Raw genomic sequence first — 20,573 nt, 5'->3', positions numbered from 1 at the left:
GTTTCCCCAGGACTGTTCCTTAGGACACGATTTCCAAAAAACAAAAAAAACCCAAAAACCCCAATAAACCTAAAACAAAACACTGCCTGGAAAAAGGAGCATAGGGCCAAATGATTTAGTGATTTGGGGAAAAGCTGTCCGTCCCACCCATTTAAAAAAGGCCTATGGTGCAAATTAAAGTACTAAAGGCATCAAGATGTCTTGCAGGAAAAACCTCATTAATGCTGATTAAAAACCCAACGACTCTAAGTCGTTTGACTACTCAGACGTATCAATATCCTACGGCAACAACATTCGATTGAATACAGTCGGCTGGACTCCAACGAGGGCGATCAGGAAGAGGTTTCAAGAAAGAGGAAGCATTCTGAGTGAGCCCAGGAGATGAGGAGGGTTTTATCAGGGCCCAAGTGGACCCAGGATAGGAATCCACTCGTTCAGAACAGCAAGGACACGGCTCGGGTAAAGCAGGGGTGGAGCCAGACAGCGCAGGGCTGAGCAGTCAAAGGAAAAGGGCTGAGTCGAGCTCTCCGACTGTCGTTTCCTGGGCCACCAATTCCAAATCCAGGGCACACCCTAGGCAGTGACAGCCCTTTCCCTCTGCCACGGCTGGTGGAGAAGCCCCAGGTCCGCGCTTCCCTTCTCCGGACCGCAGGTCCCCATCTACAAAATAACCAGGCCGGCCAAGTCCCCCGAGGCCCCTGGAGGCATCAGTAGCCCCGCAGGAGGAGAAGGCCACGGGCAGGGCACTAGCCATGGGCCCGAGGCGCGTCAAGAATGAGCAGGAGAAACACGAAGCTGGCTCAGTCTTCAAGTCTCAGGACCCGGTCCCAGGCCACCTGGTATCTTAAGATCACGCTTTTCAAACCAGAAGAATAAACGTGGCTTAATCTCTGAGAGTCGATTTTGTTCAAGAAACTGAGGAAAGAAAACTTAAGCTTTAAAATAAAACGGGCACGTATTTCAGACTAGAATGCAATCTTCTCAATGTTTAAAAATTAAAAAAAAAAGAGAGAGAGAGAGAGACGACGACGACTTAAAGAAGTATCTGCCTTGCGGTGGCTTTCGTCTCGTGGCTCCCCAGTCCCCGGGGGTGCTCACGGACACCTGGAGGGAGCCTGACTGGGGACCCCAGAGCCTTTGCCGGGTGAACCCCGCAGGGGCTGAGCCTACGTATCCTGAACGAAGCTGTGCTGACGAGACCGGACTCACCATTGGACTGGTCCTCCCCGTAGTTCTTATGGGACGGCGCGTACAGGAACATCAAAGCAAAGACGTACAGGTTCCACATCCCATAGATGCCTGTGAAGAAGGCACTGTTCACCTGGACCGTGACGCCGCCCCACTTCCAGTGGCCTTCGGTCACCTACGGAGAAAGGAGACAACATTCAGCTGGAACCAAGAGGAGACAACAGCGAGACTGGAACCAACCGACACAGAAACCAGCCGCCTTCTCCATACGGGACGAGGACAGGGCCGTGTAGGACTCCTTTTTTTAAGATTGCTTACTTGTTTATTTAGGGGAGGGGCCAAGGGAGAGAGAAAAGCAGACGCCTCCAGTTGGGCTTGACGCTGACCCCGAGGGACCCCGAGGTCATGACCTGGGCGGAGGGCAGAGGCTTAGCCAACTGAGCCACCCAGGTGCCGCTACGACTCCTTTTTTCATCTAAATCACACTAGTATGAATTAGGTTCTCTGAGGGCTTCCTGTGCCAGGTACAAGCCAGTGGCCGTCGAGCTGTGTGCACATCAGAACCACCCAGGGAGCATCTCTCTCTTAAATAACAGCACAAGGTCACCCCAACCTACAGAAACTGTGCTTGCATCTCCCGCTGACCCACAGCCGTAACCCTGCCGCCGCCTCCCAGCTAGACGCAGCGTCCCTGCGGGCAGAGACCACCCCTGACTCGTGCGCTGCCCCACCCTCGGCGCCTGGCGCGTCGCACTGGCTCGGTGGGGCCAGGCCGGCGAGACAAGCAAGAGACGCCTCCGGGTGAGCAGTCCTCCCTCGCGGGGAAGTCGGGAAGCGGAGAGTCACGGCCCTGGACTCGGAGGCAGACTCCACCACTCATTCTCTGCTTAACGCAGGAAGACCAAGACCCGAACTGCGGTCTCCTTCAGTACAAAACAGAAACTTGCAGGGGAATCGGGTAAAAATGCTTCTAGAAATCTCCTGACACTCGGTGAACCCTTCATAAGGCTACGTCCATACGGATGTCGCTGACGAGGGTAATCGCGAGGCTTTCGTACGCTTCACAGTTCTCCAAGACCGCGGTGAGGCTGCTTTTGTCTACGTTCATGACCCGAGCATGGTTGGCAGGGCTGACGGCCTGTGGACCACGCCAAGCACCGGCAACTAACAGTCTGTGCCAGCTGAGATGAGTGGAACGGCTCCGACCACCCGTGCCAACCACAGGGCACCATCGATGGCCAAATTCCCCTGTGAGAACATGAGCTGGGCTATGTAAGCGTCTCCAGGAGCCCCTGTAGGAGCTACGGCGGGAGACGGAGGACGGTGGAGGACGGTGGAGGACGTAAGGGCCACGAGCTGTATCTAGATGCTAATGACTCAGCGGGCAGGTGGCTTTCATGAGTCTGGATCCTCCTGACACCTCCTCCGCAGCCCACGACCCCCTGGGGCCCCAGGTGGAAGCCGGCTGGAAGCACAGGTATTTCCTTCTGAAAGACCTGGAGCGTCAGTTAATTAGGTCAACAAACTGCAGACTAACCCGTTTTAGTTGGGCCCTGGTGACGCATTAACTTTTCATTTTTGTGATGCACAAACCACTATCGCAAACCCTTATTTTCAAACATAGTTTATTTGATATAATGTGCTCGGGAATATTTTTTTTTTGAAGAAGAAGAATTTTATGACCATCACTGGTTTTGGAACCATGTGTGAACGTTCAAGCTACTTAGAACTAACTTCTTAGAAAGGTCGCCAAGTGTCACTTTTCTTAACAGAATAGCCTAACTTTGTAAAAAAAAAAAAAACTACAGTAGTTAGGGCATGCTTAAAATGATTTTTAGGGATCCCCGGGTGGCTCAGCAGTTTAGAGCCTGACTTCAGCCCAGGGCGTGATCCTGGAGACCCGGGATCGAGTCCCACGTCGGGCTCCCTGCGTGGAGCCTGCTTCTCCCTCTGCCTGGGTCTCTGCCTCTGTCTCTCTCTGTATCTCTCATGAGTAAATAAATAAAATCTTTAAAAAATAAAAAAATAAAATAAAATAAAATGATTTTTAATGCATATAATGGAGGAGGAGAGGAAGTCTTCAGATAATTTCTGGAAATACACGTACCCGCTTTCAGAACAAGGGGACCTGTTCTGTAGGTGACGCGGGGGAGGCTGGGTGGCTCCAGGTTAATTTTCGTCTTCCCTGTGAAGGCAGTAGGCCCCCAATAGGTCTCTCTCCTGCAAGAGACCCTACTTCCCATGACATAAAGTGGGAATACTCAGTACTGAATTTTCCTGAAATGGATCCTTACTGGGACTGGCATAACCAGCCCAAGGGAATGTCCACCTGTCCACCTGGTCACCGTGGTACGCGACAGACGGATGTTCGCTGGATGAACATGGACAAAAGTACAGGCTGGGCGGGAACGCCAGGGCAGGTGCACGGCAGTAGAAAGGGACAGAGACAGGGACTCTGAGGAAGTATCTGATGGCAAAGTGAAGATACTGTATTCCCCGGTAAATAATGAGAATTGTCCTTTAAAGTAAGCCAAGGGATCCCTGGGTGGCACAGCGGTTTGGCGCCTGCCTTTGGCCCAGGGCGCGATCCTGGAGACCCGGGATCGAATCCCACGTCGGGCTCCCGGTGCATGGAGCCTGCTTCTCCCTCTGCCTGTGTCTCTGCCTCTCTCTCTCTCTGTGACTATCATAAATAAATTAAAAAATAAATAAATAAAAAAAATAAAAAAAAAAATAAAGTAAGCCAATGGGCAGTACGTGTTATTTCACTTAAATATTGCAAACACAGATATCCGCAAAACTAAGACTTTTTAACATAATAAAAAGGGGGATGATAGTTGACATTTATTCAACGCTGATGTGTCAAGCACTACAGTAGGGATTTCACACGGACGGTCCCACTCAACACGTGGGAAAACTACGCCGCGGTGAGGCACGTTGTCCTTCCCAAGGTTGCTCCGTCGGAAAGTCGCGGCTCTGACTCCAAGACAAGGTATTGTTAACCGTTACGCAGCGTAAGAGTAGGGACGTTGTCTTCAGCGGGGGGAGTCTGTTACGTTGGCATATGACGCAGCTACCGCGGAGCCCAAACGTCCTTCCAAGGTTGACTCAATTGACCACAATGCCCCTTATCGTCCAGCGTGTCCATATTCACACACACACGGACACACACAGATTTGCACACCGAAATCCATATATAATCCAGTAGCATATGCGCCCTAGAGATCCTAGACGTAGGAACGGGTGGTGCTCAAAACTGGACGTACACGTAAGCCACGGCTTCCCGGAGGGGCCACGGGATCGAGAGGCTCACACCGCGGGGCGCACACCGGCGCTCCGAGGGCTCCAGGCACTGGCGGATTCACGCCCCACGGGCGACACGGGCACCTCGGGGAGCACCGAGCTGCAGGACTGCCCGCACTATTTACTCAGTAACCTCCAAGTGCACTATCTCCTGAGGGCAGAGGGCTCCGCGTGGGAGAAGGAGCCGTACGCACAGCGTCGGCCCGTCAGTGGGTGTCCACCCCCCCTCGGTCGTCCCGCCTGGGACCCCCTGAGCTCACAGCCTGTTCCCACCACCACGAACCACAGTACGCGGCCTCAACGGAGCAGGCCTTGGAAATTCGAGATCTTATTAATGCCAAGGTGGCGGCGAGGGGACAGTCCCCCCATTTTAACTCCCGGAGGGGTAAAAAAAAAAAAAAATCAGCCCAACCAGGCAAAAAAAAGAAAAAAAAAGAAAAAAAAAAAAAAAGAAAATCCTCTTCCCTCTGCAGAAGTCTTATTTCTAAAAGTCCCTGCTTTTCCTGATTTAACATTCGAACAATTTACTTTTGTGTGAAACCGCCCAATTATACCCCTGGAGCCAAGTGCAGGTCAAATCCCTTTGCACCCAGTAGTCTTGACAACCAACATTCCACTTAACAACAAGATTTCCGAATCCCAGACACAGGCTGCCTTACTGGAAACATTTCCTCTGTGAGTAACGGAAGGCAGCGATCCCACACAGAAGAGCTGGGCAGGCTCGCCGGGAGTTTGCTGCCTGAGGCTTGACCCGGACGTCAGGCACCTGGGGGTCCCCTTGGCGAAGGTGGGCGACCTTCTCCCCTGCACCGCACTTCCGTCCCCTACCGCCCGCCACCTCCACGCGGAACGCCTCTTTTCCAGACGGAAGGGGCTAAAATACCAGACTGTGATGTGCCATCCCCTGGCTGCTACGACTGAGGCCATTAAAATGCCAGGCATTAAAGCACTGCCCCTCAGGACCAGCTACAAAGCCTCAAGGTCGCCGCATCCCACAGCTTCCTGCGGGTCCTTCATTCCCGGCCTCGGAGCTTCAATATCCTGGCGAGATCCCCTCGCATTATATTTCATGGGGCTTAAATGCAAGCTCTCTCAGCAAGCCCGCGAGTATAATGGGAGTTTTAATACATCCCTTTTACCTAAGGCTGGGATCTATTTCAAAAAGTTACCCAATGGGTTTTCTTTCAGGTGAGCTCATTGCTGAGACATTCCAAAATGACATTAAAAAAATAAACCCTCTGATGACTATATTAGTACAGTACCTGGGACATCGAGAGTTATGCCTGAAAACGTCTTAGATATCTATAAATAAACCTTAAAAAAAAATAGCCCAGCAGGAGGAATGTGAGGACCTAATGGAATCCGAAAGAGCTCGCTGCTACCCCCTTGGAGCTGAAATCCACTTCGGGCCGACTGTCACGGCGGATATAAAAAGCCAGCCACGGGCTGGAGCCCTGTTGGAAAATACTGGGGCAAAGCGATATTAATCTTTTCCTCCAAAGAAAAGCCACGACTCTGCTCCTTGGAAGAACTGGCGTCCCCCGCTTCCAAATGGTGCACCAGTTACTTAACACGAGCACGGCTACGTCGGGCACGCGCGGCCTCCTCGGCCACCGTCGGGGGGCGGGGGTGCCGCGGGGCTGCAGAGCGCGGCTTTGGCTCAGGGGACGGACACGTGTGCTGGGACCCAAAGTGCCCTTTGTTCCCGCCCCCCTGAGAACGCGCCTTGGGGTCACCTCTCGGTCCTGAGCCGAGCCCGGCGCCCTGCGGTCCCCCACGCCCCACCCGGCCCTGTTGGCACCACCGCGCTCTCCCAAGCATCGGAGGGCCGGACACGCTGGCCGCAGGAGGATCAGCCCCAGGACACGTCAGGCCTCAGCCGCCCTCGCTTGAGCCTCAGCCGGGCGAGCAGCGCTCACTCAGACCCGGGGTCTCTGCCGCACTGCAGGGCGGGCGGCAGCGCCAGGGCTCTAGGAAGGGTCTGATGCGAGCACAGCCCCGGTGAGGTCCCGGCAGACGCGGGAGCGGAACCCACGAAGACACGATGATTAGGGTTCCTTTTTCCCCACACTCGTTGCAGCCTCCAACCCCGACACTTGCATGGCTCGGGGGCGCCCTCGGGCGGCCGGTGTCACATTCACGGGGTCCGTGAGCCGGGTGGGGAGAGCTGTAGCTTCACCTTCACCAGCCTCGAACTCAAGTTGTGTTTCGTTCAATTACAAACGGAGAAGACAACTGCTGCTGGTACCCCCGCCGGCACCACCTGGGATTCTGTCTCCAACAGAAGTCACGACGCTTCCGTGTCAACCACAACACAGGCCCGTGACGTCTGTGACACGTACAACCGCTCGTATCTTTGAAGCCCAAAGTACTGCAGGCCCGAGGCGTCTGCCGTACAAGAGGCGCACGGGAGCCCCTCCCCTAGGAGGAGATGAGCTCCACGGGAGACAGCCCCGTGCTGGGCCTCCACCAGGAGGAGGGGAGGACAGCTGGCGCAGGACAGTCCGAGGTACCGGGTTCTGGTCCCCGACCTCCTCGGTGTTCTCACCCTTGCTCCCGGTGTGCCTCACGCCCTGCAGCAATCGCTCTGCAGGCCTCGCTTCCTGGGGCCCTCACGCCCGCCCGCCTCGTGCAGCGGTGCCATTATCACGTCCACGCCACGCGGCAGAAGAGCAAACCTCAGGCCGCTAAGCCAGGTGTTCGCCCCCAACCCCCCAGCTGGGAAACAGCAGAAACAGGAAATGCCTCTCAGGCCATTAGATCTCGTATCCTAGCAATGGGGTAACCGCCCCTACCGCCCTGCTGAACCCGCAGGATTTTTGTGAAGCTCAAGTGAACGACAGGCCGGATGTCAGATCTACGCGGGGCTTTCCGCTTCCTAAAAACCAGTCACCGACGTTTTTAAATTATTACCACTATTAAGGTTTTCAAGGAGAAGCCAAATCCTGAGTTTGGGCAATCACCAGCGGAAAGGGAAGATCCCAGCAAGGGGACCTCTGAATCCTACTTCAGTGGAAATAGAATTATTACCGAGAATGGCCGACGGGCTGTAAAAGGATCTCCGTGAAGGCGGGATGAGGATCAAGTCAAGCTAATACGCTTGTTAGGGTTCTTCTTTGGGGCCTGAAAAGTGTGTTTTCTTCAGTAAACCAGGTAAGTGCCCTGCGATCCGGCTGCAGGCTTTTCATTTACGCAGCGACTTCCTGCTCCTCCAAGGAGCACACAGGCCGGGGCCTTGGAGCGCCCTCAGCGGCCTTCTGGAATCTTCTATGCAGAGCCGAGGCACACCTCCAGGGACATCCCACCCCGACCCTGCAGGGTCCACTCACCTGACTAACGATGAAGAAGATGACGGTCATAGCAGCACAGGCCAAGGTGATCAGCATGAGGAACTTGAACCTGAAAATCAGCCCCTGTTGGGAAGGAGACAGAGGTTAGTCGACACTCTCTTGGCTAGCCCCAGCACGGGTCCTTTTCTTGATATGAAAATCTAAAAAAAAAAAAAAATCTAATTTTAAAGAATCCATAAAACAAAACCCCTCAGAGCGACTAGTAAAATAGCTCCACGTAGTCGACATCTCCCCTGCAGAGGTGAGGGCGGCTGAAACCTTCACCGGCCAAGTATTTCTCGGGCTCTTATCTCCCACAGAACACTGATATCAGAGCCTGGGAAATTACATTCACGGCACGTCGTGAGGCTGCTAATTTCCCTGCTAAGCTGGTTATGCTTCTCTGCAAGGGTTCAAAGTCACCAAATCCAAGTTTTCTGCGGTTGTAATAAAATTCTGCTCCAGTGAACAAAAAGAAATGTGCATATTAATCAACATGAAGTGGATCTGGTTGAGTTTTCTCGTGTGTCACTCCAGCTCTGGAGACAGCAAAGCTTCAGCAGGCGCCCAGGGTTTCCCGAGAGCAGGATTTAAGGCAACCTGTGTTGCAGGGAGAGACACGTCTTATTCAGGGCTCACAGCTGCAGATCCACCGCACATAAAAAACCCCAGGGTTCTGCAGTTTCTGTGTCTTTTCACGAGAGGAATTAGGCCCATGTCTCCAAGGACAGCCACTTAGGCGTGAGTCCAAGGGATCCTTGAAAAATTAAGACCGTGTTGCCTGCATTAGAGGTCGGAGGATGTTGAGCACTTTCCCTTGCATGAGGCACATAATCTAAAAAAAGGAGATTACTGGATTTTATCTGATCACCTGCTGGATATTTTAGGGGAAATGTGGCCTCTTAAGAGTCTGAAAATCAGATCACCTGGGCTGCAGCCCGGGCTCCAGGCGGATTCTCAGCAAGGGAACCTTGCCTAAAGCCTCCCTGGGCCAGGCCCTGACCCTTCCCTCCCCAGCTTCCCTTCTGGTATCAGCCACATTCCACCCCAAAGCTGCAGAACCCGTCCAGCAGGCTCCCCCCTTCTGAGGACGGAGAGACTGTAAACCTCAGAAAACATCCACAGGAGCCAGCCTGCGGCCTCCCAGGGTCGGGCTGGCCTCTTACTTGGCCCAGAGGTCGTCCTACGGGACGGGAGCGCCTCTCGTGTGCAGCCGACGCAGGGTGCGGACCGCCCGGTGCAGGTGCGTGCTGTGCGTCGACACCAGCGGGGATACTGGGTCACCCTCCCGCTCAGCCTGGGTGTTTGCTCACCTCGTAGTGCAGCCGCCGGACTTTGCTCATGGCAGGCAGGCTGGACTGCTTCCCACTGATGTTGCGGAACACCTGGAACACCATGAAGCACAGAAACAGGAAGTAGAGGCACAGGCAGATGCCGGCCACGATGATGAAGGCCATCTGAGGCGTCCAGTGAAGGAAAGTGCAGGCTCACTGTCGGCACACGCGCCTCTCGGCTCCGCGGGCTGCGGCGCCCTTCGACTCCCAACGGTTCGGCAACTTTTGGGGGGACCAACACTAGCACCCGGCCTTCCAGCGCCAGAGGCAGGGCCTTCCGGACACTGAAGCACAACAGAGGGGACGCTCCACGTCGCTCTCTGAGGCCAGGAAGAAGCGGAGGGAAGGGGGAGCCCCCTTATGAGAAATGCAGACCCAGGGCCCACCCCAAGCCGCCCGAGTCAGCACCCACCTCTCAGCAAGATCCCCAGGAGACCTGTACGCGCGTTGGGGAAGCGCCAGACCCCTGCGTGTTGGATGCCAGTGGCGGCTCACATAGGACCGACGCTGCCTCCAAGTCAGCAGACGGGTCAGCGCACGGCCCAGGTTCCAGGGCCTTCCAAGGGCAAGGAAACCGAGCATGGTCGTGCTTGAGGACCGCTGGGCTCCCCCTTGGACGTTTATAAGGCCCCAGAGCCGCCACGGCATCAGGAGGGGACACCGGGGGGGGAGCAGCAGGGGACGCTGGGCCGGGGTGGGGCTGGGCTTGCCCTTCTCGGTCAGCACCAGGGAAGCCCGTGGCCCGAACGGAGAGCGGGGCCCGGGGGTGGGGGCAGGAGCCGCCTAGAGAGCTCCACGCGAGGACCACGCAGACCTAGGGCACGCGGAGCCCGACCCAAGTCCTTTCCGCGGTCGCCCACCGCGAGCCGCCTAGTCCAAATCACGAGCGAGCGTGAGCTCAGGGTGCGGCTCACTAGGTGGCCTGCGGGCCGCGGCTCCTCCCCTCACGCCGGCTGGGCCCGAAGGAAGGGCACGTCGCCTACGGCTCCGGGAGGACTTTATTTGCCTCCCGGGACGTCACAGCTTCTGCGCGAGGGACAGGCCGGAGGACAACACGTGGGAAGTCCTCCCTGCGCGGGGCCACCCCAGTCGCGGGGGGGGGGGGGGGGGGGGCGGGGGCTGGACGGACTTGTCGTCAGGTGGGGCCGTGACGCATCGGCCTGCTCCTGCTCCTGCTCCCCCGGGCCTGCGACACCGCGGCGCCCGCACAGGCTGCACGGCCCGACAGGCGCACGGCCCGCGGCGAGGGACCGCCCGGGACCAGGACTGTGGCCGCCCGCCCCAAGCACGGGCACCTCGCTCAGGGACACAGAACATCGGATCCAGCCTCCCGGGGGACAGGCGGCGTGGCGTCGGCCCGCACAGGGCCCCGCCAGCCCCACCGCGCCCCGGCCTCACCCCCGCGCTCGGCCAGGAGCACGCGAGGCCGCTGGAAGGAGTCTCCTCGCGCCCGACCTCGGAAACGGGCGGCCCACAGGGCCCGGGGGCTCCGCCAGGCACGCCCGAGCGTGCGGCCAACAGGCGGCCAGCAGGTCACCGCGAGGCCAGCACGGCCAGCAGCCGCCGCCCTGCCCGGGGACACGCCGCGCCCTCCGCACCTCGCCTGCTCTGGCCCGGCTTAAGAGCGAGCATTCGTTCTTATCATTGGCCCTAACTGTGCCATTATCACTGGGTGAGGATCAGAGCTGCGGCAGAAGGAAGCCCCGCAGCCGTCACGGAAGGATACGGCCAGCTCCGTTCCAACATCTGTCGTCCAGATGCTGTAGAAGGGGTTCGTGAGCTGTACCCCCCTGCGAAGAGAACGAGATGGGAAGGAGCATTAGCCCACGGGCAAAGGGGAGCCGCCCCGTCCACCCCCTCGGCGCCTCCGCCCGGCTGGCCCGTGTCTAAGCTCGGCCGTACCGAGCCTGAGGCTCAGGAGCAGCGGGGCCGATGCCTGGACCCCACAGGCTCCCGCCAGCCTCCCGCCTTTAGGATGCTCCTCCCTGAGCCGCGGTGGACCCGGGGTGCACACTGAGCCCAGGCCCCCGGCACCTGCTCACCTCTCACACATGTCAAATATGAAGAGGCAGAAAGAGCCGACGGCAATGGGTCCCACCTGCTTCCAGTACCCGGCTATGTGATTCCGCTCATGCTGATCCTGAGGCAAAGCAACATGGAAAATGAGGGAAGAGACAGCAAAGCCGTTCTGGGTCCGTCAGGCCCTCCCACAGCCCCTGCGGACCACCTGCTCGATACCAAGCACACGGCCAAGAGCAAGTCCAAAACCCCCGTTCCAAAGGACGGAGGATGTCTCGGCCCATCCACAGGGCGAGCACAGGATGCCCCGGACACAAAGGGCCTTGCACCCTTAGCAGCCCAAGCTCTGTGCAAGATCACGCATTCACAATTAAATTTTTTGTTTTTCTTTAAAGATTTTATTTATTTATTTGAGAGAGAGTGTGCATGCAAGCGTGAGTGAGGGGGGGTTGAGGGGAGAGGCCGAATGACCAGGCTCCCCACCGGGTAGGGAGCCCGACATAGGCTTGACCCCACAACCCTGGGATCATGACCTGAGCCAAAGGCAGATGCTTAACCACTGAGCCACCCAGGCGCCCCAGAACTAAATTCTTTTTTTTTTTTTTTTAAGATTTTATTTATTTATTCATGAGAGACAGAGAGAGGCAGAGACAGAGGCAGAGGGAGGAGCAGACTCCATGGAGGGAGCCCAAATGTGGGACTCGATCCCGGGACACGGGGGTCACGCCCTGGGCCAAAAGCAGGAGCTCCACCCTGGAGCCACCCAGGCATCCCCAGAACTAAATTCATTCTCTTTCTTTCTTTTCTTTCTCTCTTTCTTTCTTTCTTTCTTTCTTTCTTTCTTTCTTTCTTTCTCTCTCTTTCTTTCTCTCTCTCTCTCTTTCTTTCATCTATCTATTTATTTATTTATTTAATATTTTTAATTTTTAATTTTTTAAATTTATTTTATTTTTTATTTTATTTTTTTTCCCCAGAACTAAATTCTTATGTGAATTATCACTTGTGTTTGTTCAGGCCGCCGATGCCCAGAGGACAAAATAAAGACTTGGAGGCTTTAAAATATGTCAAAAGATACATCAATGTGTCTCATGGTGAGGAAGCTACACATATGTTCCCCACATCTCCACTGCAAACAAGCGTGGTTCCTCTGATACACAAAGACGCTAAGAGACAGAAGATGAAGGAATGTAGAGCGAGGAAACGGGGAAAGGCAGAAGACAAATGTCAGCATCCAGGCTGGAGCCCAGGTGGGACCGTGTACACAAGGTCCCCCCGGGCCGCCCACCTCTGCCGCCAGGGGCTCTGGGTGCATCACTGCAGGAGCAGCCCTACGCCCACCCCGGCTGCCCCAGCTCTCAGCCAAGCTGTCTCCCCTCACGGCTCCCCCAGAAGGGCTGCGAGACTTCAGACGCGATGACCCACCCCGATGGAATTCAAGAGCAGTGCACTGCCAGGAGGCCGGCTGCCTGACGGGAGGCCCCGCTCCAGCTGGCAGAGATCACCACAGCCACAACGTGATGACGGCACCGCTCTTATTTTTATCCACGGCACCTTCAGTGCCTCCTGAAATAGGATGTGATGCCTGTGCAGGCGGAGCCCAGGGAGGTCTGTACTTCAGGGTCACAGGGGTTACTAGGCCGCCTGGACACACCGCCAGCTGGAAAGAGTCAGACCCACATGCTCCGGGGGTTACCTTGGTCCTGGGATGAGCAGAGCTGAAGCCAAAGCAGAAGTGTGTGGACTTTCTGTGAAATACTCACATTGTCTCGCTTGAATCTCACGAAAGCTCTATGCCAGGCCTTTAAAATCCATTTTACAGATGAGGAACCTGAGACTCTGAGCCACAGTCACTCGCCTAAGGCCACCTGCCTAGCTCACAAGCGGTGGAGTCAGAGCGTGAACCGCTGTCCCGACTCCACGGCTCAGTTCTGCAGCCACTAGCTTACCGGCCCGCGGCCTGCCCCTCCATCCTCGGGAGCTCTTACCATCATATGCTCTCCACAGAAGATGATCCAGAAGGACAGGAGCATCGCGTAAAAGATGCCCTGTCGGATGTCGCCGAACAGCAGCATCCAGGTCCAGTCGAATCCGATGGAAAACCATTCCACGGGGATGTTGATAAAAGTCATGGAAATCCCAAGAGCAAAGATGACTCTGATCATGAGAAGATACCAGGAAAGCCATTTTATTCATCCCAAAGGCAGATTTTCAAAACAAAAAAAACAAAAACTCCAAACCCAGTCGCTTGAGAATCAGGATGGTACATATTGAAACTACAGCCACGTGACAGAGTCCTCAGCTCTCACCGTGGGTTTCTACACCGAGGCCACGTGCCCCACGTTGTTCACTCCCCGCGGAATGAAGGCGTGCGACACTAACCCTCCTGTACAGCTGAGGCTCCCCTCCTTATGCCCTGCGCTGCACTCTGGGCCCACATCAGATCAGGAGTTCTGTGATGCTGTCCCCTCCTCTGCCTTCATTTTTCTTTTTTTAAAAAATATTTTATTTATTTATTCATGAGACACGGAGAGAGAGGCAGAGACACAGGCAGAGGGGGAAGCAGGCTCCCTGCAGGGAGCCCGATGCAGGACTCAACCCCGGGACCCTGGGGTCACGCCCTGGGCCCAAGGCGGGCGGACGCTCAACCTCTGAGCCGCCCAGGAATCCCCTCCTCTGCCTCCTTAAACAGACCTCACTGGACATAATTATGCTCTTTTACGTCTTCAGATAATCATTAACCTGATCATTCACAACATCCACGATGACGACAATATCCTCAGCGATCATGAACTAGGTGAGCACATTGGTTTCAGTAATAAATTACCCCCAACAGCTTCTTTTAGCGGCTTGTTTAGTTTTGCGCTTGCTTTTTCCCGTGTTGCCCGACTAACTGCCACCGCTCTATCAAGTATCGTTCATTGTTTAAGGGACTCATTCCTACTTTCAATCACACCTACGGAATGCAAGTGCTGATCACGCAGGGATCTCAGGCTGGGCATTTGGGGAGGGCCTCCGATAACTGGGCGACGTAGGGCTCCTCAACCCATGGAGGAAGACTCGGCGGCGGCTGAGCCACGTGAAGAGTGACCGGAGATACTGGCGACGCACGCACAGGCTGCCACGGGGACTTCTACCCCTGACAGACACGGAGACTGGGAGGCCTCGTGGGTCAAGACCGGGGACGTGGAAGGGCCTTCCAAGCAGGGGAGAGCCTGCATGAGGCCCAGAAGCCTGGACAGCCTCAATCATTTGGGCAGCTGCAAGCTGGACATCGAGGAAATGACGGGACACGGCACCAGAGAAGTAGAAAAAGGCTGAGCTCGTGAAGAAACGTGCCCGCCCCATTAGAGAATCTGAAATTTATCTTGAAAAAACGGAGGCTCCAGTAAGAAGTTTAAACAATGGGGTGACATCATTCATTCATTAAGTAAATTCATACTTCTTGAGCTCCTACTATGTGCCAGTCACTATTCTAGACACCGGGGACATGGCAGTAAGCAAAAAGCAGGCAGGATCCTGGTCTAACGATGCTTGCATTCAAAAGAGGGGAGACAGGGGTCTGAGAGGAACGGTAACTAATGAACTAGGAATATAATGGAGAAAAATAAAGCCAGGTAAGAGAATGGAGAGAGAAAGGGTATTATCTTATAGGCGGCGGATAAGATAAAGGCTAAAGATAAAAGACATTACGGCCGGCCTGAAGGGTATTGAGCCACGGAGGTAGCTAGGAAAGAGCATTCAGATGAAGACAGCGGCAAGTGCAAAGGCCCCGAGGTGGGAGCATGTCAGACGTGTATGAGCCTCATCAAGCTGGCACAGAGGACAGCAAACAAAATCAGGGGTAGCAAGGGTCCAGGTCATCAAGGGCTTCAGAGGTCAGAGCAAAGGAAGTAAGAAGCCAACCGGGAGCTCTGAGTAGAGGAGTGACAAGATCTGATTTACACCAGAAAGGGAACACTGGCTGCTGTGAGAACAGACCACAGGAAGGAAAACAGCGGAAGCAGCGACAGTGGAGAGGCACGTGCAATCATCCAGGTGTGGAGTGAGAGGTGATGGGGTGTTGGATTAGGGGGCAGCGATGGATACGGTGAGACGCCCGCCCTGCTGGGCTAGATGAGGGCCGGGGAGAAACCCGGGAAGCACAGATGAACTCCCACTCCCTAACCCGAGCAGCTGAGAGGCTGGAGCTGCCATTTCCATCCCCATTGGACGGGGCTGCCGGGGAGAGGAGCCAGTTAGAAGCAGGAGGGCACAGAACACTGTCCTTGCACATGTTACAGTTTCGGAAAGTGAAGACATTGAATTAACAGCTGGAATATTTGGGTTTAGGGCTGAGAGGCTGAGGGTAAGGACAAGAATGAAGAGTCATCAGACACTAGATGATTTTCAAGACCACGAGACTAGACGCCACTCCAGGAACAAGCAGAGCTAATAAAGAGGAGAGGTCCGAAGACTGAGCCCTGGCTCCAAAGGTCAGGAGGGCGGGAAGCCGGCTGGACACAGCTCTGGAGACCAAGACGGCCAGCGGAGGAGGAGGAGAACCGTGAGAAGGTGGAGGGGGCTCCGTGGAGAACAAGGAAGTGACCGATGACGTTGAATGCTGGTGCCGAGTCTAGAGAAGTGAGAGCTGAGCCGTGACCATCGGATTAGGAGCGTGAAGGTCACGGGTGACCCTGCCAAGAGCAGGCTCAATGAGGCGCGGGGCGGGCTCAAGAAAGGACCGGCAGAGAAGAGGGCAGACGAGGCTCTTTTTAGGAGGGTTGGTGTAAAGAGGAGCAGAAAAACGGTGCGGTGGCTTCCGGGGGGAGTAGGAAAGGTCAGAGTCTTGTCCAAGAAAGCGAATGATACAGCATGTTTGTAGGGTAATGAGAATAACCCGGCAGAAAGGAAAAATCGGGAACGTGGGACAGAAAGGGAATGTGTGGACGAGGGTATTGTCCTCCCGGAGGTGAGGGGGTCGGACTTAGGCGCAAGAGCGTGTGTCCCCTGTCTCTGTGACAGAGACAGTTATCTGACTCAGACCACGGGCATGACGAGCAAAGAGAGAACCGAGAGCCAGAAACAGGAGAGGTGTAGGATCCCCAGGGTTTAACGGTGATTTGCATGTGAAACCTGAAGGAGTAAGAAGAGTCCAGGATGACCGGGTCCAATCACCAGCCCCAGTAACACACGGACCACTGGAGGCAGGCCCCAGGGACACCAGGCCCACGCGGGCCGACCCGGGGTGCCCGGAGCCTTACGAGGGCTCTGAAACCAGCTCTTACTTCTCCAGAAGCACGGGGGGTCGGGACATCATAGTGATCCTCCTCCAGTACCACACCATGATGATGAAGATGCTGGGCGTGAGGAAGGTCTTCATGGCGAACCACACCTTGGTGAAGCCTCCATTCTGGTGGATCCCCTGGACAGAGACCAACCATAATTTTGAAGGTGAATATATCTTAGTGCCGCTTTCTACCAGCAAATGCATCTTGGGAAGATGCGAAAGGAGCTATTTTCTGCTGAACTTTCAATCCAGAGCTTTAGCACTCATGGCATGGACCCTCTTCACGTTCTCCCGAGCCCCTCCCTCAGGCAGAAATCTAACTAAAAGGCAAAAAACAAAACAAAACAAAACAAAAAAAATGGGCCCAGTCTATACAACAGGAATCCTTACAAACATGATCAAAGATTTTTTCCTAAGTTTTTTTTCCCCCTAAGGTTTTTTAATCGAAAAATTGAGATATTTTAAGATGCCCAAAATGTTGGGATTGGTAAAATGCATTAAGGCAAATGTATTCAGTGGAACGCTAAGCAGCATTGCCAAGTATATTATATTCTCAATATACTATTAAATGAAAAAAAGCAAGGAACAAATCAGTTGAGTGTGATTTTTTTTTTTTTTTTTTTTTTTTTTTGGTTTTGGTAAAAAAAAACCATATGCTTCCATCTATCTATGCAGGAAAAAGATCTATAAGGAGAGACGTCAAAACCTCAACAATGATTCTTTCTCTATGTATTACAGGTAATTTTTATGTTTTTTTTTTTAATTTTTACGTTCTTCTTTTGTTTTTTAATTTTTATGTTCTTCTACATGCTTGTGCTTCCTAATTTTCTACAATAAATACATATTTCATATCACTTTTTTTAGATTTATAAAAAAAGCCTTTTGCTTCATGTTCTACCTTTTTTTCCATGTTAAACAAAATGGAAAGAACCTAAAACGACTGCTTTAACACTTGTGCTTGTGAGGTGAGACATGCTAAAAAAAAAAAAACAAAGTTCATCCTGGTGTTACGATGTCATTGAGACCATTACGATGAAATCTTCAACGGGCACGGTAACTGAACTGCTTTCCACTTCTGTAGTCTCTCGTGTAAATTTAAGCCCCCAGTCATCGTGGGGATATTATTCCTATTTCTCAGGTGGAGCAGCTGACACACGGAGGTGCCAAGGGTGGCCTGGAGCCCCCTTCCGATATCCTTGCTCACACCCCCGTGTCCTGAGCCAGTGTCCCGGGGCCACATGCCGCTTGGGTCCATGAGATTCACTCACCACCAACTGAATATCCTTTATCTCCCCGATCCCAACGTTGATTTTCTTCTTCTCGTTCACAGGCAGCCGGATGTTCAGAAGGTAGTACTTGTGAGCTACAGACCCAATTTCCATGAAAGGAAGGACATCGCATTCGTAGTAACGGCCCTCATACTCTGGGGTCTGGAAGAGAGCAGAAGGTTTGAGGCACAATCACGATTTCCACAGGCTATGTGGGATCGCCCTGACCTTGGCCTCGGGTCACCCGCCCTAACGAGCTAATGCTTAATGGTGCACCGCAGAGCTCCAGGTGACAGGGCACGCTGGAGGCAGGGCGTCCACTGGCTGCTCCTGCCCCCGCCCCCCAAAACCCAGCCACATTTGAAGTAGAACCAGAAATTTTAGATAAAAAGCGACTCTCCTCTATCTCTTAACACTTCTGCGGTTCTCCAGTCCTCATAAGCCTCACATCAGACTAAGCTGGTCTACGAGGACCACAAGGGCTTTCGACGCACAACACATCACTGGAGACCTCGCGGCTGCGTAGACCAGTCAGCTTCTAAGACGTTCAGGGAGAAGCCCTTGCTGGTGTTAATCACGCTTTTCGATGACGGCTAATTATTTTCACGGTTTAGGCCTGAAGGAGAAGCTACAAGAAGGTGAAACGATCCTCTCTTTACGGATTTGACAGAAAAAGCAGTCAGTCAGGGAGCACTTAGAATCTGGGGAAGACCGAAAGGGCAAAAGGTAATAATGGGGTTAGTCTGCTAGAGACGCACATTTGGGGTTTTCTGCCCAAGAGGTAAGATGGCAGGAGGGAGCAGAGATTTTATTTTATTTTTTTAAAGATTTTATTATTTATTCATGAGAATACACAGAGAGGAGACAGAGAGAGAGGCAGAGGCACAGGCACAGGCAGAGGGAGAAGCAGGCTCCATGCAGGGAGCCCGACGAGGGACTCGATCCCGGGTCTCCAGGGTCACGCCCTGATGAAGGCAGGCGCTAAACCACTGAGCCACCCGGGCTGCCCAGAGACTTTAATTAAACCAAATTTAGCCCAGTTTTGAGAAAAAGTCTTAGACTTCCTGCCAATGATTGAAGAGCTACTGCCCAGAGCATGGTTATTAAAGAGTGGGGGGGGGGTACAGGTTGCTTTTGAAAACTAAATTCTGCTCTGACTCACCCAGGACCCTGGGCCTTGCGCCCCGGCCAAGGAGCTGGGGGTGGGGGTACATGTGGGAGTGAGGAGGCAGGAGCTTTAGCAGCCAGGGACTCCCCCTTGGGAAGAGAGGAGTGTCTGCCATCAGCGGAGGGTTTCTGTGCCAGCATCAGTGCTTGCTGGCATGCAGCTCTTGAGCAAGTGTAATTTGTTGTTCCTAAACCTATATTCTCATGACCCACACAAATATTTTTAGGTCTCCGGAGTCAAAAGTCCAGTGGAGAAACCAGAGGAAGGTACAAGGAGTCTGCAGCCCAACGTGCGTAGGAGGGTCTCTGCTCCTTTTCGGATCTTGGGGGATTCTTTATTGGACACTCAGAGCTTGGAGGGCAACACACAGAATTTCAGCAGACTAATAGCTGGATTTACACATCCATCCTCCCATTCCTCACTCACAGCAGCCACTACTAGTCACTTGCGATAGTTCTTCATCGTCGAAGGTTCGAGGGGCTCTTTCAGCAGTCGCAGTTGACGACTCTTGGCTTGCAAGATTTAAAAAATTCTCCTGTAGAAAGCTTCCTGCTTCTCCCCCAAACTTCAGCTGCAGACTGGATGAACCTTCCCACACAGATTCCTTCCCTCCCCTCTGCTCCTTTCTTTTGTCCTTCTGAGTCAGGGCCGGTCCGGGGCCCTGCAGGCACTACTGACAATACCCTGGAGGCCCTAATTTGGCTCCAGATGAAGCTGCACCGAGGAAACGGATTACCCTCCGTGGAAACAGCATGAAAAAGATTTTCTAACGTGTTTCCATTGAGGGTCTTGCTTTATTTCTACAAATTGAGAGTTTTGAGAGGGAAGGGAACCAAAACTGAGTGTTAATGCCCTGATTTGTTTCTCGCCCGAGGTCCCAAAGTCGTAGCAACATTGGTTTGGGGACAGGGGCCTTCCACGTTCAGCCTCCAGCTCTGACGGCAGGGAGGAGACAGTGATGCCGCCTCAGACATGCCAACGGCAGGCACGGTGCTGTGCCGAGGGAGGCCTAGATCTGCCCCCGCTGGGCAGCTGTGAAGGTCACCTGCCTCACTCAGCCTCGCTGTCCTCCACGTAAAACACGATCCCTGGGGTTCCTTCCAATCCCCCAGGACGGTCCCCGCGGCGTCCCCCACTGCTCGGTCCTCACGGAGGGGGGTAACACTACCACTCCATGAGACGTTACCGAAGCTCAACAAATCAGATACATCAGCTCCTGGGACCCTGGCCCGACCTACCTGTCTCAGGGACAAACCCGCTGAATCCTGTCAGGGACTCTTCCTATGCAGAGGTTCAGCCTCTGCCAGTATTTAGGGCATTTAAGAAGAAAGACACTCCCCCCCCTTTCCCCCATCCCCCTCAGCCCTCCCCCAACTCCAGCATGAGCCTGTCTAATTAGGACAAATTACAGCAGGTGGCAACTTGACTTTTTTTTTTTTTTCCCTCTCGACTTCACAATCCACCAGGGACTAAAAAGCTTTAGAGCAATTTCTCATTTAATCTTCAGACTCAAGACTAAATTTCAGTGCAATCAAAAAGCAGAGATTTGATGATTCATTTCCTTCACACTTTTCAAGGTTTAATATCTTTCTTGAAAGGGATCAACACATCCTAAAGATAATTAAGCAGCCATCATTAAGCAGCAGTTGCAGGCTTCTTAATGACCTCCTCCTCGCTCTGCTTCTCGGCACCCTCCAC

The 20,573-nt window shown here is 53.9% G+C and overlaps 1 protein-coding gene across 1 annotated transcript in view; it reads right to left on the bottom strand.

Moving 5' to 3' along the window:
- WLS (Wnt ligand secretion mediator) overlaps nt 1–20,573 on the bottom strand; it is a 93,168-nt gene that overhangs the window by 8,217 nt on the left and 64,378 nt on the right. The window contains exons 4-11 of the mRNA XM_025418022.3: nt 17,708–17,869; nt 16,438–16,574; nt 13,159–13,327; nt 11,197–11,294; nt 10,881–10,944; nt 9,134–9,277; nt 7,821–7,904; nt 1,210–1,363 (exon numbers count right to left, since the gene is read on the bottom strand). Of these exons, the coding sequence (XP_025273807.1) occupies nt 1,210–1,363; nt 7,821–7,904; nt 9,134–9,277; nt 10,881–10,944; nt 11,197–11,294; nt 13,159–13,327; nt 16,438–16,574; nt 17,708–17,869 (1,012 nt within the window). The remainder of the gene's footprint in view (nt 1–1,209; nt 1,364–7,820; nt 7,905–9,133; nt 9,278–10,880; nt 10,945–11,196; nt 11,295–13,158; nt 13,328–16,437; nt 16,575–17,707; nt 17,870–20,573) is intronic.

Source organism: Canis lupus, chromosome 6, assembly GCF_003254725.2.
Source record: "Canis lupus dingo isolate Sandy chromosome 6, ASM325472v2, whole genome shotgun sequence".
NCBI lineage: Eukaryota > Metazoa > Chordata > Mammalia > Carnivora > Canidae > Canis > Canis lupus.
Note: the sequence above shows the minus strand (reverse complement) of the source record. Positions and strands in the feature narration are given on the sequence as shown.